Here is a 27,825-nt window from a genome sequence, read left to right as displayed (position 1 = left end):
TTTTTTATAACCCTCCACCTCCCCGTTTTTAACAGTAGCAATAGGAGGAAGGAGATGGACAGCCGCACTCCCAAATAACTTTTCAAAAAAGTTGTCTTTTTTTTTTCAAGCAGGAACATGCATAATCACCACAACCATAAACCAGGACAGCCGACTAGTTTCGCACTCTTGCTAGTGCTTAATCACGCACATACATCATCCATACTAGACCACATGCCCCCAACATGGGGAGTGTCCTTGCAAAAGGGGGACCCCCCTCCCCCATGACAAGGCATCTCCCCATGTCGAGAGCATGTGACCTGGTATGGGTGCGGAGAAGAGGGCGGTGCATGCTCACCCCCCTCCCTCCCCCCCTTTCCTGGCCTGCCAGGATGCATGCTCAGTAAGGGTCTGGATTTTGGGTGGCCATGTTTATTTTTATTCATGATTTTTTCCATGGGGTTCCTCCTTTAATGGTGAGCAGCATATTTTACATTCTTCTTAAAGCTGTGCTATGTGAATGGGAATTCGTAACAAATATAAAGAAGGCGTAAAAAATGTGGCTGGAAAATTGGAAGTACCTTTTAGGTGAGCGCAGTAGATGAATCGTTGATGCAGAGAGCTGTCTTGGTACGGCCTTATCTGGTTCCTGGGAAGACTCTTCGGTTGGTGAAGTGGCAGCCGCCACCGGTGTAGGGTCCTGTGTTGTTACAGTCATATCGGGCCCCTGGGGGGACTGATTAGAAGGCTCTCCATTTAACCTCCTGGGACCCGCGCTATAGTCAAATGACGGCTACAGCGCGGATCCCAAAATCCAACAGGACGTCAATAGACGTCCGCCCCTTTGGGCGTTCCCCGCGCGCGCTCCAGAGCGTGCAGCGGGGAAACTCTGTGTTGGCCGTGTCCCTTGGACACAACCAATTACAGATCGCCGCGAACGGCCAATCAGAGTGGCCGTTTGCGATGCGATCTGTGCGGCCAATGAGAGATGATCTCATATGTAAACATATGAGATCATCTCTCATTGCCTATTTACACAGAGACAGCGTCCTATCTCTGGAGAGGAGACCGATCTGTGTCCCTTGTACATAGGGACACAGCATCGGTCACCTCCCCCAGTCACCCCCCCCCTCCACCTACAGTTAGAACACAATGCAGGGAATACATTTAACCCCTTCCTCACTCCCTAGTGTTAACCCCTTCAATGCCAGTCACATTTATACAGTAATTAGTGCATGTTTATAGCACTGATCGCAGTATAAATGTGAATGGCGCCAAAAATGTGTCAAAAGTGTCCGATGTGTCCGCCATAATGTCGCAGTCCCAATAAAAATCGCAGATCGCCGCCATTTCTAGTAAAAAAAATAATAAAAAATAATAATTCTGTCCCCTATTTTGTAGGCGCTATAACTTTTGCGCAAACCAGTCGCTTATTGCGATTTTTTTTTTTTTACCAAAAATATGTAGAAGAATACGCATCGGCCTAAACTGAGAAAAAAAATGTGTTTTTTTTTTTTTTAATTGGGATATTTATTACAGCAACAAGTAAAAAATATTGTATTTTTTTCAAAATTGACGCTCTTTTTTGTTTATAGCGCAAAAAATAAAAACCGCAGAGGCGATCAAATACCACCAAAAGAAAGCTGTATTTGTGGGGGAAAAAGGACGCCAATTTTGTTTGGGAGCCACGTCGCACGACCGCGCAATTGTTAGTTAAAGCGACGCAGTGCCGGAAGCTGAAATTTCACCTGGGCAGGAGGGGGGTATATGTGCAAGTGGTTAATGACCTCTTTTGGTACATTCGTACTTTTAGGAACATCCATTCGTCTTATTTTTGCAGGTTTGGCCTCAGTTGGTGATTCAGAAGCTCCAAAAATGAAAATGGAGCTTCATTCATCAATGAATGAATTCTGTGTGCTCCCCCACACTTTTCACATATTTATTTATAAAAAAACAAAATTAAAAAACTATTTAATCATTTTCCTTCCACTTCACAATTATGTGACACTTTGTGTTGGTCCATCACATGAAATCCCAATAAAATTTACGTTTTTGGTTGTAACGTGACAAAATGTGGAACATTTCAAGGGGTATGAATACTTTTTCAAGGCACTGTAGCTGGCAGTTTTCTCTCAATTGCTTCCAAATAATTGATATTATTTTTGAACCCTCAGCAACAAATACAAATGAAGATGGAAAAACTGACGCTGACGTTTAAAGGAGTGTGCGATCTGGAGGCTTTTCAGTGCCGCGGTGAAGCGCCTTGTCCTGTCCTGTTCCATACCTGGCCTACTTCTCTTTTCTGTGAGCAGTTCACTGTTTGTATTTCTGATGACTTGGTTTTCTCTTTTCTTTTGTATGTCTGTCAGTGTTTTCAGCATCAGGTAAGAGAGCAGGCATAGTGTTTGGATGGATGACTCCGTAACCACTTCCATTCCGGGCACTTATGTGGCGGCCGGGGGCGGGAATCATTTAAATTAGGCGCGCTCCCACGCCGAGCGTAGAGCGCATGCTCCGTCGGGAAACTTTCCCGACGTGCATTGCGGCAAATGACGTCGCAAGGACGTCATTTGCTTCAAAGTGAACGTGAATGGCATCCAGCGCCATTCACGATTCACTTACGCAAACAACGTAGATTTTAAATCTCGCGACGCGGGAACGTGGCTATCCTATAGCATTGGCTGCGCCTGCTATTAGGATGTGTAACCTTACGCGAAACCCGACGTACGCAAACTACGTAATTTGCGTACGCAGGGCTCGCGCAACGTTGTGAATCGGTGGTAGTATGCAATTTGCATACTATACACAGATCACAATGGGAGCGCCCCTAGCGGCCAACGCAAGAATGCAGCCTAAAATCAGCGTGGCATAAGAGCCTTATGCCACGCAGATTTTAGGCTGCAGTCGGCGTAGCGATGTTCCTGAATCAGGAGCATTCGCTACGCCAGCGCAAGTCAGCAATTGCGTTGCGTAACCTATGGTTACACGGACGCAATTGCTTCTTGAATCTGGCCCATTGTGTGTTTACATTGTGTGGGGACACTGGGCCAGTGATCATTGTGTAAAAAGCTACCAAAAAAAAAAAAAAAACGTCTCATACTCACTGATCACCGGCCGGCTGCAGAGATCCGCTCTCCTCTCCTCACTGACAACTTCCGTGGAGGAGAGGCGAGCCGATCGCCTAGCAACTGGATCTCTATTTACATCGCATGATGGCTGTGATTGGACACATCCGTCATGTGATCAGGAGGGCCAAGCACAGAGCCCTCCTGCCGATCAGAGATGCGCCGTGTCCGGGTAACACGAGCGCATCGGGATCGCGCCACTGCGGGGGATCCTTCTCCTTCTGAGGGACCTTCCTGAACGTCCACCCAGAAGGAGAAAGCGCCCACCCGGCAGTGTATGTGCGGTGTCAGGGTGGGGGATGGTTAGGCCAAAGATCATTGGATCAGCACAGCAGCGAGGAATTGAACATCGACGGGTGCATTGCGTGTTTTTTTTATTGTTTTCCAGATGAGAACTGTAAAAGTATTGGCCCAGATTCAGTAAGCAGTTACGCAGCGCAATTGCTGATTTGCGCCGGCGTAACGAGTTCTCCTGATTCAGAGAAATCGTTGCGCCGACTGCAGCCTAAAATCTGCGTGGCATAAGGCTCTTATGCCACGCAGATTTTAGGCTGCATTCTTGCGTTGACCGCTAGGGGGCGCTCCCATTGTGGTCAGCGTATAGTATGCAAATTGCATACTTACGCCGATTCACAATGTTGCGCGGGCCCTGCGTACGCAAGTTCCGGAGTTTCCGTACGGCGTGTTTAGCGTAAGGCTGCCCCTTCTAATAGTAGGGGCAGCCAATGCTAAAGTATACCCTCCGTTCCCGCGTCCTGAAATTTGAATTTCACACCGTTTGCGTAAGTGATACGTGAATGTCGCTTGACGCCATTCACGTTCACTTTGAAGCAAATGAGGTCCTTGCGACGTCATTTGCCGCAATGCACGTCGGGAAAGTTTCCCGACGGCGCATGCGCTTTACGATCGGCGCGGGAACGCGCCTAATTTAAATGATTCCCGCCCCCGGCGGGATCATTTACATTGCGCGCGCTTACGCCGGGCAATTTTGCCGGCGCGCCCTCGCAATTCACGGAGCTACTGCTCCGTGAATCGAGGGCAACGCAAAATATTTTTCGGGTGGGCGCAGGGCAAAATCGTTGCCCTGCGCCTCCGCAAATAGAGCGCAGATCTCTTTGAATCCGGGTCATTGTTTGGAGGAATTGGGTGGAATTGTTTAGGGCCGTCACATTAGCGTCACTGTCACTGTTATCATTTGTAAGCCAATCAATTTTTATTTTTCAGATGAAACCTCCCAGAAAATGTCAGACATGTTCAAGAAGGAAATGGCACTTAAGCGCACAATCGTCAGTGAAATGGCGCACACTCCCGACCAGGACCTGCTCATGGTGTATCTGTCTTGTTGGCTGTATCAACCCTATGTAGACAACAGTATCAAAGTCCTGCTGGAAAGCATGCTGATGGAAACGGGCCACAGGACCATTTAACAGACTGCCCAAGAAGAATTTGCTGAAAACTGTTAACCGCTTCAGCCCCGGACCATTTGGCTGGCCAAAGACCGGGCCACTTTTTGCGATTCAGCACTGCGTCGCTTTAACCACTTAAGGACCCCTTCACGCCGATATACGTCGTCAGAATTGCACATCAACGTACCTGTGCGTTGCCCTTTAAGCCCAGCCGAGGGGTCGCGCGTGCACGCGACCCGGTCCGAAGCTCCGGGACTCGCGGACCCGATCGCCGCTGGAGTCCCGCCATCGGTCCCCGGAGCTGAAGAACGGAGAGAGCCGTGTGTAAACACAGCTTCCCCGTTCTTCACTGTGGCGCCGTCATCGATTGTGTGTTCCCTTTTATAGGGAAACGCAATCAATGACGTCACACCTACAGCCACACCCCCCTACAGTTAGAAACAGAGATGAGGTCACACTTCAGCGCCCCCTTGTGGTTAACTCCCAAACTGCAATTGTCATTTTCACAGTAATCGGTGCATTTTTAATGCATTTTTTGCTGTGAGAATGACAATGGTCCCAAAAATGTGTCAAAATTGTCCGAAGTGTCCGCCATAATGTCACGAAAAAAAATCGCTGATCGCCGCCATTAGTAGTAAAAAATAAATAATTAATGAATAAAAATGCAATAAAACTATCCCCCTATTTTGTAAACGCTATACATTTTGCACAAACCAATCGATAAACGCTTATTGCGATTTTTTTTTTTAACCAAAAATAGGTAGAAGAATACGTATCGGCCTAAACTGAGAAAAAAAATATTTTTTATGTTTTTGGGGGATATTTATTATAGCAACAAGTAAAAAATATTGAATTCTTTTCAAAATCGTCGCTCTATTTTTGTTTATAGCGCAAAAAATAAAAACCGCAGAGGTGATCAAATACCACCAAAAGAAATCTCTATTTTGTGGGGAAAAAAGGACGCCAATTTTGTTTGGGAGCCACGTCGCATGACCGCGCAATTGTCAGTTAAAGTGACGCAGTGCCGAATCGCAAAAACTGGCCAGGTCCTTTAGCTGCCTAAAGGTCCGGGTCTTAAGTGGTTAACTGACAATTGCGCGGTCATGCGACGTGGCTCCAAAACAAAATTGGCGTCCTTTTTTCCCCACAAATAGAGCTTTCTTTTGGTGGTATTTGATCACCTCTGCGGTTTTTATTTTTTGCGCTATAAACAAAAATAGAGCGACAATTTTGAAAAAAAGGCAATATTTTTTTGCTATAATAAATATCCCCCAAAAATATATAAAAAGAAAAGTTTTTCCTCAGTTTAGGCCGATACGTATTCTTCTACCTATTTTTGGTAAAAAAAAAATCGCAATAGGCGTTTATCGATTGGTTTGCGCAAAATTTATAGCGTTTACAAAATAGGGGATAGTTTTATTGCATTTTTATTAATTATTTTTTTTTTTTTACTACTAATGGCGGCGATCAGCGATTTTTGTTTTTTTTGTGACTGCGACATTACGGCGGACACTTTTGACACATTTTTGGGACCATTGGCATTTTCACAGCAAAAAATGCATTTAAAATGCGGGCTTGCAGATTTACGCTACGCCGCCGCAACTTTCCAGGCAAGTTCTTTGTGAATAAAGCACTTGCCTGTAAAACTTGCGGTGGCGTAACGTAAACCAGATACGTTACGCCCGCACAGTTTTACGCCCAGATACGAGAATCTGGGCCTTAGATGTGTCTCTTTTAATCATCAACCATGTGAGTTTCTCAATGTCGTATTTTCATTAAATGTAACCATATCGCTACACTTAGAGGCGCCTCTCTTCTCTTTTATACTCTGGAGATCCTGCTGGATTTTGCTTCTAATCCCCTTGTGGAGGCTTCCATTGGTGGGCGGACATTTTATGGTCACACAACCAATCACATCGCTACAATCTTTTTATATGGACTGTAAACTGAAGAACTTATCAATAAATGGCTGTGGAACCAATCATCCGAGTTTCCATTATTTCTTATGGGAAAATTTGCTTTGGTATACAAGTGCTTTAGATTACAAGCATGTAGGGCCGAAACAACTAATCGATTATGAAAATGAATCGATTACTGTTTTCATAATCGATGAATCGGCCAGTAACAATGGGGGTTAAAAAAAACAAAAATGAGCCCTTTATAGTACAAAAAGAGCAAATAATAATATTATATTAATATGAAAAATCTTCGTACATTCACCGAGTGAAAGAATGTTGTTTGAAAATTTTTCACTAGAAGAAAAAAAAAAAAGACCCAGGAATTGGAACAGGGTCCGCCCCAGAGGTCAGAAGGCGTGGCTGACCCCAAAGTGTACCACCTACCCCCAACTAAGTCGGGGGAAAGTATTTACACGCGCAAATTTTGGGGTGATCCTTCTCGGGAGAAATAATGGCGCCATCCAAGCGGATGTGTAATGGAAATCCCGCGGTCACGTTTTATGAAGGTTCAGTTACACTGGCAGTAATAAAACCAAAGAACAAAGAATGTAATAGATGGGAAGCTTACCAGTTATTGATGTGCCGGTTTCTACGCTCTATTGTCAAAAGTATTGGGACACCTGCTTTAATACACACAGGCCCGGATTCAGATACAATGGTGTATCTATCGGCGGGCGTAACGTATCTCAGATACGTTAAACCGCCGTAAATTAGGGCGCAAGTTTCGTATTCAGAAAGAACTTGCACCCCAACGTATGTGGTCCAGCGTAAGCCCACCTAATTCAAATGTGGATGATGTGGGCGTGTTTTATTTAAATTAATTGTGACCCCACGTATTTGACGTGCGCCGTTCGTGAAAGAATCCCTGTGCGCATGCTCGAAATTACGCCGCAAATCGTCAATGCTTTAGACGTGAACGTAATTTACGTACAGCCCTATTCGCGAACGACTTACGCAAACGACGTAAAACTTTCAAAATTCGACGCGATAACGACTTCCATACTTAACATAGGATACGCCTCATAGACGTGAGTAGAGGAGAGTCGATCGGCGGCTCACCTGACGGGGGGGGGGTTTGCGCTGATTATTTATCAGCCCAGCCCCCCCCCCCCCCCCCCCCCATGGATGCCCACACTGGACCACCAGGGAAATCCCAAGCATGTGGATGGCCAGGTACATCCCACATGGCCATCCACATATGAAAATTGATGCCAAATATGTGCCAATCAGTGCCCACAAATGGGAACCATTGTGAAAGACCGCAAATCAATCATGCCCAGCAATGGTGCCCATCAGTGCCGCCGCGCCATATCAGTGCCGGTTATTGAAGTAGAAAATTTACTGATTTACAAAAAAAAAAAAAAAAAATTGTATTTATTTTTTTTGCACAAAAAAAATAAAAACCGCAGGGGTGATTAAATACCACCAAAAGAAAGCTCTATTTGTGGGAACAAAATGATAAAAAATTTGTTTGGGTACAGAGTAGCATGACCGCGCAATTGTCATTCAAATTATGACAGCGCTGAAAATCAGCTTTGGGCAGGAAGGTGCGTAAGTGCCCCCCGGTATGGAAGGGGTTAAAGATACCTGAATGCATCAACTGCAGTAATACCACAAAGACGACAAACACAATCTTTTATTACATATTAGAAACGGCTTTTTTTGACCACATCTTCCGGGAAAGAGAAAATACACTAAAAACAACATTGTCTCTATTATTGTACAACGTGGTCGTACTAAACTTAAATTTAACGCATTCAAGTGTTACTAAACCCAGGAGCCCGCCGTCACTATATTATTATTATCATCGTCTCCCACAGAACAGGGAAAGGCAATTATTTTCGTAAATATAAAACCAAATTCCTTTTCTAATCAGCAGTATATAGCAGTCTTGTGAATTCTACCAGTGTCTGGTTAAAGCTTGTAGGAGGAGTTTTCATCCTCTGATTGTCCTATGAGGCTGCATGAACCCCTGACTCTGGACTGTGCCAATTGGCCCTGTGGCACGCCCATACAACCCCTTCAAAAAGAAAAAAAAAAACCTCTACACACACCAAACTGAGCATGTGCCCCCAAGGTTCCTTAGCAGGAGATGATTGGGGACAGAAGAAAAAGGGAAGGAGCAGAGGAGACAGGATCAAACAGCCTTTTTTTTTTTACACAATTTGCAGGATTAACGCCTTAGGTTCCAGCGAGTACAACAAGCATGCTTTACTGCTTCTACAGACCGATATTTTTGTGGGTTTAGTAACGATTAAAACAAAACACCTGTTCCCGTATGCCACGCACCCCCCCCCCCCCCCCAATATATACTTACTTAATCCAGCACTGTGCCCAAAATCAGCGTCTCACTGGACAGTGGCAAAAGCCATTGGCTCATGCTGCTGTCAATCACAACCCATGAGCAGAGAGCGGGGGTGGGACCAAGCCACATTCTGTGCATCAAATGGACACAAGCAGCACAGCTCAGGATCAACGGTGCATGAGTGCCCCCCTCTATGGGGAAAGGTTAGTTATAGGGGTACATAGAAGTGAGGAAAGACAGGGGTACATAGAAGTGAGGAAAGACAGGGGGGATTAGAGAACAGGGGGGATCGAAGCAGCTTTGTGCAAAACCATTGTACAGAGCAGGTACTTAGAGCATGTTTGTTTAACCCCTTGGAACCATCGGGCCTTTAAGGGGGGGGGGGTTTGCTATGCCGGGGAGGCAGGAATGAGGTAACCGCCATGATTGGCGGTCACATGGTCAAAAAAGTCCAAATCGCAAAACGGCAAATCGGGAACTTTCCGCGAGCCGCCAGTTACTCTGCACTAATGCAGGCAAAAATGCAGCCACTTGGCACCAGGGCCCGGCTGCCGAGAGGCCACATAGTTGTGTGGATTCTGCACCAAGAGGTTAGAAAATAAAAATCTAGGTTCAAAAATCGCTAAAATGTTTTCTGCCCATGACATTCAAAGGGGCTCCAATCCTCAGAAATATTCTGAGGCTTAACCTTTTCTGCTGCCAGGAGTTTTGGTCTTTAAGCATTTACCGACTTCTGTTACAGGTATGCCTTCATGTAAGGTACATGCTGTAGCAAAGGGGGGCGCTAGAAAGTCAGTGTCTTTTAAATTACTCCTAAAATACTAGAAGTGCCAAATATATGTTTATATTAGATTCCCACAATCCCCTACACAGCTAAAATCAGGGGGGGGGGGGGGGGGGGGTAGAATCTTTAGCAGGGTTCTTAAACAATGATCAGCTCCTTGGCCTACCAGTAGGCAGCACCCACTAGAACAGTGGTCGCTAAACTGTGGCCCAGGGTCCAGTTGCAGCCCTTTGCTTGCTTTTATTCAGCCCTTGGAGTACTACTCCACGCCGGGACCCAACAACGGGGACCCAACTCCGCCCGCGCCAAAGATGGGGTATAATTTTATCGAACCCCCCCCACTGACGTCAGGACCTTTTCTACTCCCAATAGCCACAGCTTGGCCCCACCAAAAGCCTAAAGGACAGTAAACTGGCCCTTTGGCTAGAACGTTCGGAGACCCACTGCACTAGAAGCAGTCACCCCAATCTAAGCTGCCCCCCCAACAAGCAGACCTCCCTTTTACAGGCCCGATACAACTTTTGGCTGGCACATGACAACCAAAATATAAACAAAAAGAGTTCAGGTACAGGCATACCCCACTTTTAAGTACACAATGGGGTTTATTTACTAAAGCTCGAAAGCGCAAAATCAGGCTCACTTCTGCATGGAAACCAATGAGCTTCTAACCCCAGCTTGTTCAATTAAGCTTTGGTAATAAAACCTGGAAGCTCATTGGTTTTTATGCAGAATTGAGCCTGATTTTGCGCTTTTCAGCTTTAGTAAATAAACTCCATTGTGTACTTAAAAGTGGGGTATGCCTGTAATTATATGGAATTTAAAAAATAATTTTGAAGGGACAAACAAGGGATCCCAAGACACGGTATGCATTTTATAGACTTGTGTGGAGTTTTATTTGGATGAACGACAAAGCTGCCATCAAAAAGTAGAGTTAGGCTTTAAAGTTAGAGATTTCAGTCTCCTCTGCTTTAAAGTGGCGGTTCACCCAAAAACTTAATTTTTAACATTAGATTGAGGCTCATTTTGTGAAGGGGAATCGGGTGTTTTTTTTTTTTTTAAATCGAAGCTGTACTTACCGTTTTAGAGAGCGATCTTCTCCGCCGCTTCCGGGTATGGGCTGCGGGACTGTGCGTTCCTATTGGAACGACAGGCTTCCGACGGTCGCATACATCGCGTCACGATTTTCCGAAAGTAGCCGAACGTCGGTGCGCAGGCGCCGTATAGAGCCGCACTGACTTTCGGCTACTCGTGACGAGATTTATGCGACCGTCGGAAGCCTGTCAATCAAATAGGAACGCCCAGTCCCGCAGCCCATACCCGGAAGCGGCGGAGAAGATCGCTCTCTAAAACGGTAAGTACGGCTTCGATTTTAAAAAAACTACCCGATTCCCCTTCACAAAATAAGCCTCAATCTAATGTTAAAAATAGTTTTTCGGGTGAACTCCCGCTTTAAAAAGGAACATACAGCTCAAGAAAAGGCCATGGCGTTGGCAAGCAAATGATCACAAAAACAACAACAATGTCACTTAATTAGAAGCCGTAGAAGCGGTTCCTTTACATGGGCCGCGATAGTGCACAGACAGATTTTTCAGGAGCGAAAGCCACTATAGAACAAAAATGATCCAACTCTAAATTTATAAAAAATAAAAACTCTTCTTAAAGTAGAAACACTTTATAAATAAGTTACTCATCACGGTATACAAGAATATATAGGAAATATCCTAATTTATTTTAAAAGAAAAAAAAAAGTGTAACAATGCGTTTGCCAGCAATTTGTTTTTGCAGAGTTCTCCATGACGGCACCCAAATCGTTGTGTTTTTACAGAAGAGGTAAGAAAACACAGAGCCGGCGTAGAACAGGGTTGAAATGCGCAAATTCTGTCCAAAAAAAATCGAAAGTCTCAGGCATGTGCGCTGTCAGGGAGAATAAACCGGAAAACAACTATTGGGTGTTAAATCGAACCTGTATTTAATTTAAACTATTAACGAAACCAATCCTCTCAAAAAACAAAACCAAAAAACACAGACAGCCCAAGCTGCTCGCGCCCTACCCTCTGCACCACAAGCCTTTAAACTGGAGGGGCACCAGATTGCAAATACAGTGGAACCTCGAATTGCGAGTAACACGGTTAACGAGCGTTTCGCAATACGAGCGCCGCATTTCCTAAAAATCCTAATTTGGTCTGCAAGTGTTGTCTCGCAAAACAAGCACGGTTCAGGGTAAAGCGGTGTGCAGTACCGCGTTTGGCCTGAGGTGGGGGGGGCGCCGTTCGGAAAGGCCAGAGGACCTCGGGAACGGAGTCTTTCCGAGGTCAGCCCAACTGTCCTCTGGCCATTCCGAGGCTCTCTGGCCGCATTCGGTATTGCATGTCATTGAAGTCAATGCGGAACAAATTATTTTCATTTTCATTGACTCCAAAGGGCAAACTCACTTTGATATGCGAGTGTTTTGGATTACAAGCATTCTCCCGGAACGGATTATCCTCGTAATCTGAGGTTCCACTGTATCACCAAAGAGCATACTTCAGAGCTATGGGGGGGGCTTTAAAGTGAAAGTAAACTTATCTTAGAAACTTTAAATCAGCAAGAAGAGATTACATAACGTTTGCCCTTTATGTTGTGATGGTGATGTACACAGAAATTCCAGGAATCAAGGACATACCGATGGTGCAAAGCTTGGGTCCATCTCAAACTGGTGGCCCTCCAGCTGTTGAAACCTACAATTCCCAAGAGGCATTGCAAGGCCGACAGCTACAAATATGACTCCCATGGGCAGAGGCATGATGGGACTTGTAGTTTCGCAACAGCTGGAGGGCAGCCAGTTTGAGACTCCCTGCTGTAAAGCATTGCACCAGTGACCAGCAGATCACTGGTGCCATGAAGGTCTCTGGCAGATCTGCCAGTGTACGTGTGCCCGTACAGGCAGGGGCGGACTGACAACTCATGGGGCCCCTGGGCAATAGAAGATTATGGGGCCCCCGGGCTTACAGATGGCCACCATGCCAGGAGGTAGTGCAGCCAAAATCTCAGGATTTTCACATCAAAAGCATGTCAGTTTCGTACATATCAGGGACAGATTTTTGACATACTGTCCCTGGTTTTACCGAGCTTGGCAACCTTGATGGGGGCCCCCTAGTGGCATGGGGCCCTTGGGCAGTGCCCGAGAGCCTCAATGGTCAGTCCGCCCCTGTGTACGGGTAAGCGGATACAGGAAGAGAGAATAATGGTGCCGCGCTCCACAGTGCCGTGCTAGTAAATAAAAAGCCGACAACCGCAAAGGCTACTGGACCTTGTAGTTTTCCATTCACAGGACACCGAATGAGTGACACAGCGGGGCAAACAAAGCCCCACTCAGCTATCTGAGGTGTTTGATTCCCCGCTGTGAGAGCTTGGGGGGGGGGGGGGGGGGGATCTTCAAAGATGTGCAGGGGCTGGTCCGTTCATAACATGCAACACCCTGAATATGGGTGTAACAAGTTACGAAAGGGGAACTTCTCCCTTTAGGCCGGGTTCACACCGCCGCTGCATGCGGCTCGCAGCAAGGTTCCGGTGCGTGCTGGTTCACCGGTTCAGGTATGATTTCAGCCCAAATTTGGGCTGAAATCTAACCTGAAACGCACCAAAAAAAAAAGCACGTGTTTTTCCGGCACACCGGACCCGCTGCGGAGATATGTAAACCGGCACCATAGAGAGCCAGTCACATTCTCCTGTTATGCGAATTGAATGCGGGGAAACGTGCATTTGATTCGGATTAGGTGTGAACCCGCCCTTTAAAAGCAAAACTAAACCCAACGATTTAACAGTTTCAAAAAAATTCCTTGAGACGAGCCGGAAATGCAACTGTCACATTGGATATGCTCGTAACAAAAAAAACTGTCAAACTATCCAATGGCTGGTGTCACAGCTAATCACATGTGCACCATCAAGGCAGTTAAAAGATCAAAGGCCAAGATGGCAGCTCCCTTGGCTGAAAAGGATAGGTGGGTTTAGTTTCACGTCAAGCCCACGTGACTGGCGACATCCCTGGGCTTAAAAATGGAACTGGAGGCCAGAACTAAAAGATGGGCTAACAGGCAGGAATTTTAATTCAGAAGAGATATTCTTTGTCTGTTCTTCATTAAAGTCACTTACCTGCCTGTCTTCTGCACCCACAGCTCGCTGTACAAATTGGGCAAGGCCAAATCTGACGGAACCAGCATGCACGGGAGTGACATCATCCCTCCAGCCAATGACAGTGGCGGGCAATCAAAACCCGCCTCAAGATGTCAGCGGCCGGGAGGGGAGCTCGGAAGACACGATGACATCGCTGGATCCGAGGCAAGTTTAGTTCAGCTTTAATAAATTGCTCTTCCAAGTGTCACCTCCGTCTTTTCCATTCTGCATTTTATGCTCTAAAACAGGGATATGCAATTAGCGGACCTCCAGCTGTTGCAGAACTACAAGTCTGCATGAGGCATAGCAAGACTCTGACAGCCACAAGCATGACACCCAGAGACAGAGGCATGATGGGGCTTGTAGTTTTGCAACAGCTGGAGGTCCGCTAATTGCTTATCCCTGCTCTAAAACAAGGAATTGCAATCAGCGGACCTCCAGCTGTTGCAAAACTACAAGTCCCATCAAGCCTCTGCCTTTGGGTGTCATGCCTGTGGCTCTCAGTCTTGTTGCAGGACTACAATTCCCATGAGGCATAGCAAGACAGAGCCACAGGCATGACACCCAGAGGCATGATGGGACTTGTAGTTTTGCAACAGCTGGAGGTCCGCCAATTGCATATCCCTGCTCTAAAATTTAGACCAGAGGCAGCAGCAGAGTTGGGGAGTAACAACTACCAACTAAGGAAATAATGTTTTATTGTAATCATGCGTAAAGCGTAGACTAGGCACTTGTTTAGTTTTGCGAATGGGGTGTTGAATTTATGGAGCTGGTCCGCTGCGTCTTTCACTTTAAAGCATTGGAGCCCCCCCCCCTTGTTCAAAGGTTCCTGGGGTGCTTTGGAGAGAGGAAAAAAAAATAATGCACAGGCACCTGTTGCTTGGGGTGCCCATCAAGTTATGAACAAGGTTATAGGTTTAAAAGTTCCATAAAACTTTTAAGCCTTGGACAAGCCTCCTGCAGGTGAGGGCCAACAAAACTCCACCCCGTCATTGTCACGCCTTAAGAGCTGGAGGCATCTCATATCATTACTGATTACTTCAGTATGCTGAACATAGACATTGAACTACATCTCCACCAAAGCCACCACTGTGCCCGAGTGCGTTTCTGTGGCTCCCGTGTTGTCAAATATCACAACCTCCTCTTCTGTGGTGGACTCTTCTGTACTTTGAATGTACACAAGTTCCTGTCCATGACTTAAGCTAAAGGCTGAAGAGATCCCACTCAAGTCCAAACTTCCCATGGTGAAAGTGCTGGTGGTAGGGATCAAAGTTCCTCCTACCTCCACAAAGGACATCTGGGGGGCTTCGCTGCACATTGCCTCCGCTAGGGTTGTTGGAACAGAAGTACCGAAAGTTCTTGTGTGATCCTCCACCTGTGAATCTTCAACAGAAAACAGACTGCCATCACAAGGTATTTCAGGGTCAACTGAATCAGTCTGGGGGTCACAACCTGGAGGAAGCTCTGCAGAAGGTTCTGCTTCAGTCTGGGGGTCATAACATGGAGGAAGCTCTGCAGAAGGTTCTGCTTCAGGCTGGGGGTCACAACCTGGAGGAAGATCTGCAGAAGGTTCTACTTCAAGCTGGGGGTCACAACCTGGAGGAAGATCTGCAGAAGGTTCTGCTTCAGGCTGGGGGTCACAACCTGGAGGAAGATCTGCAGAAGGTTCTACTTCGAGCTGGGGGTCACAACCTGGAGGAAGATCTGCAGAAGGTTCTGCTTCCATCTGGGGGTCACAACCTGGAGGAAGATCTGCAGAAAGCTCTGCTTCAGGCAGGGGGTCACAACCTGGAAAAAGATCTGCAGAAGGTTCTGCTTCAAGCTGGGGGTCACAACCTGGAGGAAGATCTGCAGAAGGTTCTGCTTCAGGATGGGGGTCACAACCTGGAGGAAGATCTGCAGAAGGTTCTGCTTCAGTCTGGGGGTCACAACCTGGAGGAAGATCTGCAGAAGGTTCTGCTTCAGGCTGGGGGTCACAACCTGGAAAAAGATCTGCAGAAGGTTCTGCTTCAAGCTGGGGGTCACAACCTGGAGGAAGATCTGCAGAAGGTTCTGCTTCAGGATGGGGGTCACAACCTGGAGGAAGATCTGCAGAAGGTTCTGCTTCAGGATGGGGGTCACAACCTGGAGGAAGCTCTGCAGAAGGCTCTGCTTCAGTCTGAGGGTCAAAACCTGGAGGAAGATCTGCAGGAGGTTCTGCTTCAGCCATCTCCTGCGTGAAGTTTTGGATGACGTGAGTTTGCAGACGCAGAATCTCCTCTGTAACTTGACAGGAAAGGTTAAGAGGATGGTCCTGCGACTGGGAAAAATCTGCGCTTTCTGGAGAGGGCAGGGGTTCCTGCAAATCATCCGTCTCGGTGTCCGCCTGCGTTTGCAGACTCTCGGTGCCTTCCACCAGAAAATCGTTCTGTGCCGTCGCTTGTTTCACTGCGTCAATATCAGTGACAGTACCAGGGTCGGTTTCTGAATGGAGCATCACTTGATTGCTACCATAGTATCCCAGACCTGTTTAATAAAAAAAACAATTAAAAGTGGTTATAAAAAATGTACAATTATTTTTAACCTTAAAACTAGAACTACAAAGTTAAATAAAAACAAAAAATTCCACCATTTGTGTCCCATTGCAGAGATTTACCTTCACTTCCTGTCTCAACAGGAAGTAAGAAGAAATACCTGATAATTAAGTGATTTTTTGGGAACTCCCAGGTCAGCTGAAATAGTCTCCCCATCCACTTTCCTTCACCCACACCCCCTCTCCAAGTGCATAGTCTACTTATCTCAATTGCTCTACCCCAGTCCATTGATTTGCATGTCCCCCCCAGTCGCCGTGGGGGACTTTTTGATGACATCCCTTGTCCTGTGCCTGCCAGGGTTATAGGTAACCAGCTTTTGTTTTTTGACTTTACAATCACTTCAAAGCAGAACGTAATCATTAAAAGTTGAAGCCGAATCTAAAAAGCGGTTTTATTCCCCAGAGATTTTTCCTTTTACAAAAGCAAGCATATTTGCTGCAATAGTTCAGTCAGTCACTTATGAGCCCAATCTGTCACCTACCTGTCCCCTGGAAACTTCAAAAAGATGGACAGCCGCACTCCAAAAAAACTCTTGAGTTGTCTTTATTGTAAAATAAATGAGCCGTGACCAAGAACTGATCCAGTGTGAAACGCGTCGGCTGTTTTCCTTATTTTTGCTGCTTTTTGTAGTGCATTTTATCATTTGTTTTACAATAAAGACAACTCAATAGTTTTTTGGAGTGTTGCTGTCCATCTTTTTGAAGTTTTCACTATTTGCCTTGTGCATTGCCAGGACCCTTGGTTTCCTGAGAGGTTCTTGATTACTCCGTATATCCACCTGGAGCGGTGACTCCCTTTCCCTACCACTGGGATTAGCATACTACGGCACTGAATGGTGATCATACATTATATATGTGGGACGTTCAATGCAGGTGGTGTATGGACCGAGAAGGGGGGGGGGGGGGGGTTTCTTCAGGGAGCCGTTACCTCCACAGTGCGCTGCATCAATTCCTACAGTCATGTCTTCTGCCACATCCTGGCTGTCATCATGGATTTTCATTCGTTTTGGTGGAGGCGCGGCAGCCTCTTCATCTGAAGACTAACAAAGGGACCGATTAACAAACATAAATCAAACAAGCAGTAGCGTGAAGAGGCTTGTGAAGAAGAAGTAGACTTGTACCTCGTGCTTATTTTCCTCAAGCCGTGTCTCCTGCTCAACAGTAACTGAAAAAGAGGATGAGGAGGAGGGCGCTTTCACCGTCATCACTTTGGAAATGCCCAGCGATTCTGCCACCTACGAAGAAATACATAATCAATAAACAGACATAAAATAAAATTATTATTAAAGTGGAACTTTAGTGAGAAAATTCAGTCCTGTTAAGAGGACTTCAGACTGGTCCATTTTGCAGGTATAGCATGAAATGCATTAAAAATAAGCCCTCGACCCACGGCTGGGCACTTAAAGAGGATGTACAGGTACGTGCCTGTGCCCAGCCGTGCCATTCTGCCAACGTATATGTGCAGGAGGCGATCCTTAAAAGATGTGAGAATACAAGCAGGAATTTCCTTAGATCGGTATTGCTACAACCCACCTTGCTATCAGTTACTTCAAGAGGTTTTTCAACATTCTGATCCATGTTAATGACATAATCCTCAGCCAAGTTCTTCACCATGGAATGCAGCTTTTCAAACTCCCTGTAAACATAAGGAAACAAGGGCTTGTTGTCCACGTGCTCTTCTTTCACCTGTAAAAGCAAAAAAAAAATAAAAGTTATTAGGGGCCTTAAAATGTTTACTGTCAGGAGGATTTGTCACCCAAGAGACCGTTTCATACTCCAATCACATGTGCATAAAAGATAACCCACTTTAATGGTAAACTCAGGTTTCTTATATACAGTTACAAAGCATGCTGCAGGAATCAAAGGGACAATGACACACTCCACCCACAACATCACACAATGGGTGCCAACGAGTCCCCCCTCAAGCCACATCTTAGACAGACTTTCTGACTCCGCGATAAGCTATTCTCACCTGCTACACAATACACATTCCTTTTTTTTTTTTTTCAAACAACAATACACATTCCTTTAGCGAACATAAGTCAGACGTCTGACCTTTAGAGTGTGTTAACTCACAACAACACATATTATCATCATCAATAGAACTTTCACACAATACAGGGTTAGTTCGCATAGCACCATGAAATATCTTAGGCGCCAGACTTAACACAATAGAAAGCAAACACAGCAAGCTTTCATCACTACAGCCAGGTAGCTGGAGGTGATTAACATCTTAACAGTAAGGGCTCTTTCACACGGAGCGGACCGTTTCTGCGTCCGCTCCGTGAGTCTCCGTCGGCTCAGCGGGGATCCCCGCTGAGCTGTCGGTGGATAGGGCGGTCCCCGCACACTGTGCAGAGACCGCCCTGTCTCAGCTCCGCTCTGCCCTATAGGGAACCGGATGCAGACGGACCGTCTGTCCGTCTGCATCCGTTCCGTCGGACGGAAGAAAAATAGGGTTTTCTTCCGTCCAAAAACCGGATCCCGACGGACGCGGACATTAGCGGATGCTCCATCCGCTAACAGACGCGATCCCATAGGGATGTATTACAAGTCCATAAACGGACTTGTAATAACGGACAGGCGGAGCGGACGTCTGAAAGGGGCCTATGTGTCCCATCTCATGTAATTCAAGATAATTTCTCAGTCATCATATGCCCCTAGTGGACATAGGATGACCCTAGACCCAAGAGTCATTGGTGAAGCTGAAACAGGAGTACCCCGCATCCTTCAAGAGCCTCTGGGTCCCACGGGCCATAGCGTTGCACCCTTTTCACACTAGGAACTGCACCGGAACGCTGTGTGGTCCACATGCAGTTCTGTGCAGTGTGATTTCAACTCCTTCATTTTGAAGGAGTTGAACCCCAAAATGCACCAAAAGTTTACATGCACTACTTTTTGAAATGCACGTCAACCGCATCGCAAGATACTTTTGTACCATGCAATCCAGTGCAGGCAAACACCGCGTTTACATTTAGGGTGTCGTTAATGTTGAAATGACCTCTGCAGCAGATCGCAAGGGGAGAGGGATTGGAATGTAGTGCAGGGAAGACGCTCTGAACCGTCTCTAGCGTGATTGGGCCATAAAGCAGTTAAATCCCCCAAGTAGAGGGGCTGAAGGAACTTCAGCACAAAATGCGACTCTAGGGCCATCAACAGCTGAAATATAAACAATCGGATACACCGACCTTCAGAAGCAGAAAGTCATAGACGGACAGCAGCTTGGTAAAACTTGGCGCCACTTGTTCTTTTAAATCCTTCTCTTCACACTGCTGGATCAGCTGGAATAAAAACAAACACAGGTTGCTTTCTTACAATCTAATAAAAGGAAATATATGCACAATTAAAAGAAGGCCCATTGCACACAGGGCTGTCCAACTGCCGTCTGTCCTTCCCGGTGTTTTACTGCACCCAGGAGAGACGGGTGTCCAGCCCTGCTGCCTGTTGAAGGGCCTTTATGTATTCAGGATTAACATGTACAACTTGGGTAGTCTTCTCTCTGGGCATTAGTCCCGGAAGGCAGAGAGCCCTAAAAAGGTGGGTACAGAATTTAGCCCCGTCCGGCAGCAGCTGGTCATAGACTTTACCAGGCTGCCGGCTGAGGATTTGTACCAACCTGGTGTTTTTTTTGGCCTTAAGAAATTGGATAGGCCGTACATCAGGATCGATCAAGTATCAGACATATTCCAAAGTTTGTGGGCTCCAATATAAATAAAAAAAAATTTATATATATATATATATATATATATATATATATATATATATATATATATATATATATATATATATATATATATATATATATATATATATATATATAATGCTCGTAATCCAAAGTACTTACAAAGCGAGTTTTCCAATTGAAGTCAATGGAAACAGAAAAAAAAAAAAAAAATTGTTCCGTATTGACTTCAATGGGATGCAATACCGAATGCGGCCAGAGGTGGGGGGGGGGGCGCCAGAGAGCGCCGAAAAGGCCAGGACACTTTGGCTCGTGTCCTGTACCTCAGGCCAAATTAGGTAATGCAGGAGTTGCTCACAAATAAAAACGCTCTCAAACCAAGTTACTCTTAAACCGAGATTCCACTGATATTAAATATATCTCTCGCTCTATTTTTTTTCCCCCCCAATTTACTTACTTCTTTTACGGTCGTTGAATGTTCTTCTACTGTCCCATTACGTAATATTTTACGAGGGCGTCCAAACCTTCTGCCGGCCAACTGCCGACGGCCTCGGCACGAGGTTGTTACTTTTACAATCTCCAAACCATCTCTAGCCAAGGTCTCCTTGGTGGACACGCCGGGGTTTGCAGGATCTTCCAACAATCTCTTTCGAGGCCTTGGGACGGGCTTCTACAAAACAAAGAACTTTAAATTACCTCTAAAATTTGGATTTTCAGTCCATTTCAGGGGGGTAAAGAAAAGCAAGCGATATGGTTGCAAAAAAGAAGTTGACCTTTCGTTAACATGTTACCCCCTACAGTATATTCAGGGTATAACAACATGTTACCCTCTACAGTACATTCAGGGTATAACATGTCACCCCCTACAGTATATTCAGGGTATAACAACATGTTACAGAAGAAGCAACTTCCCCCAATCACCCATCAAGATAGCGAGCCTCTGCCTGGCTGCGTCATTCACAGAGTTCTGTGTATGTGAGAACTACAAGTACTGACATCCCTTGCAGCTGTCGGCTTGTAGGTCTCAAAGAACTACAGTGAAAGGAAAGAAAAAATATATATATATTTTTATGCCGATTTTGTACGTTTGCCCACTAACAAATAATCAGTCTATAAATTTTATAGGAGGAAAGAAACCCTCCAAAAAAAAAAAAAAAAAACCCCACACACAAAACAAACACACACCCATTCACACACCCTGCAAGACAAAGGCATAATGAGCTAGTATGCATGGCACAGGGCTTGACAAATTTGCTTGGCATCTAGGAGCCAGCTTATATAAGGAGCCAGGAACGCACCCCGTCCCGCATGCAGAAGCGACCGCATACATGAGTAGCGCCCGCCTATGTAAACGGTGTTCAAACCACACATGTGAGCTATCGCCGCAATTGGTAGAGCGAGAGCAATAATTCTAGCCCTAGTCCTCCTCTGTAACTCAAAACATGCAACCTGTAGAATTTTTTTTAAACGTCGCCTATGGAGATTTTAAAAGGGTAAAAGTTTGTCGCCGTTCCACGAGCGGACGCAATTTTGAAGCGTGACATGTTGGGTATCAATTTACTCGGCGTAACATTATCTTTCACAATATTGGCCCCAGGTCGCCAATTCTAGTCGCAAATGCGACCTGGCACCCGGGGTTTGTCAAACCCTGGCATATTACTTCCCTCCGATCGAAGCCCCCGCAGCGGTCCAAATCTCCCCCTCCGGCATTGCATCATGGAGTTACTTCCCGGGTATCGCAACTCCGGCGCTGTAATTGGCCGGAGCCGCGATGACATCACTCCCACAGTGACACTGTAATGCAATCGGGCTGCAAAAGTAAAGGGGTGGCAGTGATGTAAAGAAAAGGGAGCTATAATTTAAAGACAGAACTGCAATGTAAAGGAGGGAGGGCACTGTAATGCAAGGTGGGCTGTGATACAAAGGGGAGCACTGTGATGTGAATAGGGGGCTGTGATGTAAAAGAAGGGAACACAATATATAAAGGTAGGGGCTGTATTGTAGGGGGGGTGTACTGTACCATAAAGAGGAGCAATGGGATGTAAAGCAGGACTGATATAAAGACCCCTCTACTATGGGATATATGGGGCGGGCTGGAAGTGATACTGATGTAAAGAGAGGACTGCAATCTGAAGGGGGGACAATGATGTAAAAATGTGGGGGGGGGGGGGGTGAGGTGAAGGATCCGAATCACAGAACAAATTAGAAATTCGGACCTCTGTTGGAAGAACATTTTACTGATCGGACCTCCGAAATGCGATTCCTTACCCCTGCACTAGGAAACCTCACCTTCTGTTCCCCTGTGCCGCCGCCATCTCCACCTATTTTGGCCTCCAGAAGAAATGACGGGTCCATCTGCCCATGGGCGGGGTAGAGTCTGTAGTGGCGGAACAGTCCTCCTTTGCCCATGTAGGACTTCTCACATTTCTGACACTGGAACAAGGAGTTTTTAACGGCGTACGGCTGCTGCCTGTCTCTATAGACTCTCTCTTTGCCGCCATCGTCTTCATCCTCCGAGCTCAGCTCCGAATAGTCATCGGAATCCACCGAGCTGTCCTGAATTGAATCTCCCACTTTAAGGAATTTGTAGTCTTTGGACTTGTGTTTGGGAGGACGGGAGATGCGACCCGAACGGGTTTTGATCTTAATGGGCTTTTTGCGCTTCTGGCCCTTCTTTTTGGTGCCCGGCGCATAGCTGCCATACCTATGGTGAGCTACGCAACACCCATGCTCCTCTGTGGAATCCTCCCCCTCGTTGCCGTCGGGGTCCGGCGTGTTCACCTTGGCCGGCCGAGTCGCGGTTTTCTGCATCAGAACTTGAACGGGAGGCTGCGCGGCCTTGACGACAAGGGGCTGCGGTGGCTGAGGAGGGGCAGTCTTCGCCTGTACAACCTGGGTGGGGACAACGCTGGCGTTGTCAGACTTCGTGTTCACGGGGAGAGGGGGGTTTTCTTTGGCGATCACCGGTTCGCTGCTCTCCTTAGACTTCATGCCTTGCACCTGGACACAGATGGATTTCATCTGCTGCAAGAGAACACAAGAAGAAGTCATCATTAGACTGCAGCAACGTGCTCATGGTATCACACAAGGCAAGACCACCGCTATCCGTCCAATCACTGCCCAGTATAGACCATCCACATAGCAAACTAGACTCCTCCCTTGCCACCAGTCCCCACCCTCCAGATCTATATGTGGGACCAACTCCTTGTAAAAGGAGCTTCTAGGTGAGTGATGGTGAACCTCGGCACCCCAGATGTCTTGGAACTACATTTCCCATGATGCTCCTGCACTCTGCAGTGTAGTTGAGCATCATGGGAAATGTAGTTCCGAAAGATCTGGAGTGCCGAGGTTCTCCGTCACTGTTCTAGATGAATGAACACGGCAAACAATGAAGGTTTCATTCACAGGTAGCTTGTTACAGTTAGAGAATATAATCCAGCACAGTGCTAAAATCTTAAATAGCGTTTTCAGCCCCACCCAGTTCACCCGCCCCCCATGTCCCAAGGAGCCCCCACATGCTTCTATACCACAAGATAACACGATCCCACTGTCCGCGCCCCCGGGGGTCCACACATCTCCCAGGGTGCCCTCAAATCATGCTTCCATACCCCAGGAAAAACACCCCCCACTCTTTCATGCCCCCACATAGTTCAACACTCCCAGGGCACCCCGAGACACCCCCCCCCCCCACCTTCTGGGTGCTCCCACATGCCCCCCACTCTTTCATGCCCCACATAGTTCAACACTCCCAGGGCACCCCGAGACATCCCCCCTCCCCCACCTTCTGGGTGCTCCCACACGCCCCCCTCATGCACCAGGATGCCAGACAAGATTCAATTTCCACAGGGCTCACCCAACCTGTCCCAAGGTGTCACTCCAAAAGGTTTCCCCCACCGCACACACACTTCCTGCCCTCAGGTGCCCTGGGAGTAGAACATTCCAGAAAGTTTTCCCTGTGGTCTGTGTCTTCCTGTCTCAGTGACAACATTCTACCCATATCCTGTAGGGGCGTCACAAGAAACAGGAAGTGAGGAAGAAGTCTCCAATGTGGGGGGGTCACAAGAATCAGGAAGTGAGGAAGAAGTCCCCAATGTGGGGGAAGGGGGGGGGGACACAAAAAACAGCAAGTGAGGAAGAAGTCCCCAATGTGGGGGGAGGGTCACAAGAAACAGGAAGTGAGGAAGAAGTCCCCAATGTGGGGGGAGGGTCACAAGAAACAGGAAGTGAGGAAGAAGTCCCCAATGTGGGGGGAGGGTCACAAGAAACAGGAAGTGAGGAAGAAGTCCCCAATGTGGGGGGAGGGTCACAAGAATAAGGAAGAAGTCCCCAATGTGGGGGTAGGGTCACAAGAATCAGGAAGTGAGGAAGAAGTCCCCAATGTGGGGGGAGGTCACAAGAATCAGGAAGTGAGGAAGTTCCCAATGTGGGGGAGGGTCACAAGAAACAGGAAGTGAGGAAGTTCCCAATGTGGGGGAGGTCACAAGAAACAGGAAGTGAGGAAGTTCCCAATGTGGGGGAGGTCACAAGAAACAGGAAGTGAGGAAGTTCCCAATGTGGGGGAGGTCACAAGAAACAGGAAGTGAGGAAGTTCCCAATGTGGGGGAGGGTCAAAAGGAACAGGAAGAAGTCCCCAATGTGGGGGAGGGTCAAAAGGAACAGGAAGTGAGGAAGAAGTCCCTAATATGGGGGAGGGTCAAAAGGAACAGGAAGAAGTCTCCAATGTGGGGGGGTGTCGTCATATATGGTGACCCATCACATTTGGCTACCCCCAGGAGTGCGCATGCGTGGCGCCGTCATATGCGTTCCAACACTTTCACCAATGTGATGGGTATCCGAATGTGGCCAGGAAGAAGAAGAATATAGCTAGGGAATTTAGCTGAAAGGAATTTGTGAGAGTTTTAGTAATTGCTTTTCGATGAGAATTTAGCATTTGTAAAAGTGTTGGAATGCATATGGCAGCGTCGCGCATGCGCACTCCAGCGGGTAGCCAAATGTGATGGGTCACCATATTGGGAAAAAAAAAAGGGGAAAGGGGTGTCACAAGAAACAGGAAGTGGGGAAGAAGTCCCGAAAGTGGGGGGAAAGGGGGCGTCACAACAAAACGGGAAGAAGTCCCGAAAGTGGGGGGGGGAAGGGGGTGTCACAACAAAACAGGAAGAAGTCCCGAAAGTGGGGGGAAAGGGGTCAAAAGAAACAGGAAGAAGTCCCGAAAGTGAGGGGAAAGGGGTGTCACAAAACAGGAAGAAGTCCCGAAAGTGGGGGGAGGGGGTCACAAGAAACAGGAAGAAGTCCCGAAAGTGGGGGGGAAATGGGGTCACAGGAAGTGAGGAATAAGTCCCCAATGTGGGAGAAAGGTCACAAGAAACAGGAAGTGAGGCAGAAGTCCCCAGTGTGGAGGAAGTGGGGGGGGTCACAAGAAACAGGAAGTGAGGAAGAAGTCCCCAATAGGGGGGGGGGGGGTCACAAGAAACAGGAAGTGAGGCAGAAGTCCCCAGTGTGGAGGAAGTGGGGGGGGTCACAAGAAACAGGAAGTGAGGAAGAAGTCCCCAATAGGGGGGGGGGGGGTCACAAGAAACAGGAAGTGAGGCAGAAGTCCCCAGTGTGGAGGAAGTGGGGGGGGTCACAAGAAACAGGAAGTGAGGAAGAAGTCCCCAATAGGGGGGGGGGGTCACAAGAAACAGGAAGTGAGGCAGAAGTCCCCAGTGTGGAGGAAGTGTGTGGGGGGGGGGGGGGTCACAAGAAACAGGAAGTGAGGCAGAAGTCCCCAATAGGGGGGGGGGGTCACAAGAAACAGGAAGTGAGGCAGAAGTCCCCAATAGGGGGGGGGGGTCACAAGAAACAGGAAGTGAGGCAGAAGTCCCCAAATGTGGGGGAAAAACCCAAAAATAAAACTTTTCCCCAGCTCCGCCCCTAAACAAACTCAGTCCTTCCTGTCTTTGCACATCATTGTGTCCTCAGGACAGTCACCTTTTGGCTGAGGATCCTGGCCATCTGGCTGGGGGCCCCTTGCTTGAGGGCCACATGGTCTGCGACGTTCTTCAGCTGCAGGGCGGCGTCCAGCATGACAGGGGCCCGGACGGTGGCGGCCCCTCCTCCTCCCCCGGTCACCTCGGCCAGGGTCCCCCCGGCCACCAGGCTGCCGTCCGGCTGCACGTAGTAGACGGTGTCGGTGTGGGCGATGGACTGCAGCAGCTCCGAGCTGATAGACGTCGCCCTCATCTCCTCCCCGGCCGCCGAGTCCTGCAGGACCACCACTTGCTGCCCGGGCTCCAACTCCCCGCCGACCACCACCTGCATGTACTCCTCCGTCGCCATTTTGTCGTGGCCGCTCGGCGCCGCCATCTTGCCGGAGGGAATGACGCACTTACAACCGCCGTTCAAACCGCCCCGATCTCCGCCGGAACCGATTCCCAGTCTCCCACCGCTCGGCCCTGGTCGGCGCCCGGCACGTTTCTAACGGCGGGTTCAGGGGAAGGTCAGGGGCAAGGGGCGTGCCCGGGTGCACGAGGGAGGCCAATCCCCGCCCCGCGCTCGCGCTTTGCCTCCCACCCGCCAATCAGGTCACCGCGCGGCTGCTAAGGGCTGTCACCCACCAAGGCGTGGTCAATCGACGGCCGAGGAACATGTGGCCGCTGTCATCAGACACATTTAATCGATGGCCGAGGAACATGAGGCCGATGTCATCAGACAAATTTAATCGATGGCCGAGGAATAAGTTTTGCTGCTGTGCAAGGTTTATGTGCAACCCCAGACTGAGGGGTGAAAGTTCAAATAAAACAAAGTCATGGCGTGTTCTTCTGCAGCATGTATGCTTATAAATTAAATTAAAATAATATATATTTATTTTGCAATCTCAAATTAATTACATTTAATATTATTTAACACATATCAATAAATCACGATTGGTAAATAAATCAGCGCAGACACTTACATGATATCTTCTCTGCGATCTTGTGGCCGTTTCCATGATAACTTGTGGGCATGTGAAGCCCAGTTCTTGTGTCTTCCTGTTTTTTCCGCATCTCGCGCATGCGCAGTATAACGGCGCTCCTAGCACCGTTAGTTTGGATTGGTGCCATGGCGACGGAGCAACGTCCCGCCCCGTTGTTATGAAAAACGAAGTAACCGCACATGTAATGCCCACAGACTCCTGGGAAATGAGTGGGGGGGCTAGGAACGGAAGTAGATCCACCGCGGACTAGGAACTAGGCAGATTAATGTGCAATTGTTATCTATCTGTAATGAAAAGCAGTGGCGGTGCGTCAATACGGGGGGGCTGCCCCCTCTCTCCTGCCACCTCTTTATCACAGTAGATAGAATAATGCATTGAATGAATCTATCTACGGTCGCCGCTGCCACCCCCAGGGAGCCTGAATTACAGCAGCGGGGGATTTTTTGGAAGCACCTGATTATAGCCGTAGGCTCTAATAGGCGTCCAAAAAGGTGAACAGCGGGCGCCATGCTGGGTGCTCGCAGTTCACTCAGCATTGTATTAGGAAAGCGAATGAATATTCGCTTTCCTAACACTGAACCGCCTTTCCGCCAATCAGGTGCTCGGGTCTGTTACCTGTCACCTGATTGGCTGAAAAGACAGGCGCTGTGATTGGGCACCTATCAGGCGTCCAATTACAGCAGAGGACGGGAGAAGACATTGAGGAGCGTGGAGGACACCGCCGTGACCCGCTGCCCCACCGAGACAGGTAAGTGCCGGGCGGGCGGGGGGATGCACACCGGCAGCATTTGATGGGAACAGTAGAGGCAATTGATGGCCACACTGGCAGCAATTTGATGGGCACACTGGCAGCAATTAATGGGCACAGTAGAGGCAGTTGATGGGCACAGTACTGGAAATTGATGGGCAC

At 47.7% G+C, this 27,825-nt stretch overlaps 2 protein-coding genes across 4 annotated transcripts in view; one reads left to right on the top strand and one right to left on the bottom strand.

The window, feature by feature from the left end:
- The window catches only part of LOC120920763 (cyclin dependent kinase 2 interacting protein), a 35,181-nt gene extending 30,541 nt beyond the window's left edge, over positions 1–4,640 (top strand). For both annotated transcript variants that reach the window (XM_040333043.1, XM_040333042.1), the window contains exons 4-5: positions 2,154–2,283; positions 4,329–4,640. In XM_040333043.1, coding sequence (XP_040188977.1) covers positions 2,154–2,283; positions 4,329–4,531 — 333 coding nt within the window. In that variant the 3' untranslated portion in view covers positions 4,532–4,640. The remainder of the gene's footprint in view (positions 1–2,153; positions 2,284–4,328) is intronic.
- A 9,750-nt stretch (positions 4,641–14,390) lies between these two features.
- Positions 14,391–26,523, bottom strand: ZNF839 (zinc finger protein 839). 2 transcript variants are annotated; one of them, XM_040332997.1, is made up of 9 exons: positions 25,931–26,523; positions 22,253–22,987; positions 20,421–20,633; positions 19,470–19,562; positions 17,815–17,967; positions 17,403–17,516; positions 17,210–17,321; positions 15,786–16,214; positions 14,391–15,449 (listed from the first exon to the last, which is right to left on the bottom strand). In XM_040332997.1, exons 1-9 carry the CDS (start codon positions 26,303–26,305, stop codon positions 14,776–14,778), a joined length of 2,898 nt encoding a protein of 965 aa, XP_040188931.1. In that variant the 5' UTR covers positions 26,306–26,523; the 3' UTR covers positions 14,391–14,775. The 2 variants fall into 2 exon arrangements, with proteins under 2 accessions (XP_040188931.1, XP_040188932.1); XM_040332998.1 differs by having other exon boundaries at positions 22,253–22,984.
- Positions 26,524–27,825: the final 1,302 nt, after the last annotated feature.

This window comes from Rana temporaria, chromosome 13 (assembly GCF_905171775.1).
Source record: "Rana temporaria chromosome 13, aRanTem1.1, whole genome shotgun sequence".
Taxonomy (NCBI): Eukaryota; Metazoa; Chordata; class Amphibia; order Anura; family Ranidae; genus Rana; species Rana temporaria.
The sequence above is the reverse complement of the archived record's forward strand: the minus strand, read 5'-3'. Positions and strand labels throughout refer to the sequence as shown.

Excerpts from the sequence above, each read along its gene's own strand:
- ZNF839 (XM_040332997.1), bottom strand. The coding sequence starts at position 26,305 with ATGGCGGCGCCGAGCGGCCACGACAAAATGGCGACGGAGGAGTACATG. Across the intron at positions 20,634-22,252 it reads GCGGCACAGGGGAACAGAAG|AAGCCCGTCCCAAGGCCTCG; the intron begins GTGAGGTTTCCT and ends TTTGTTTTGTAG. Across the intron at positions 19,563-20,420 it reads ATTCAACGACCGTAAAAGAA|CTGATCCAGCAGTGTGAAGA; the intron begins GTAAGTAAATTG and ends TTTTTATTCCAG.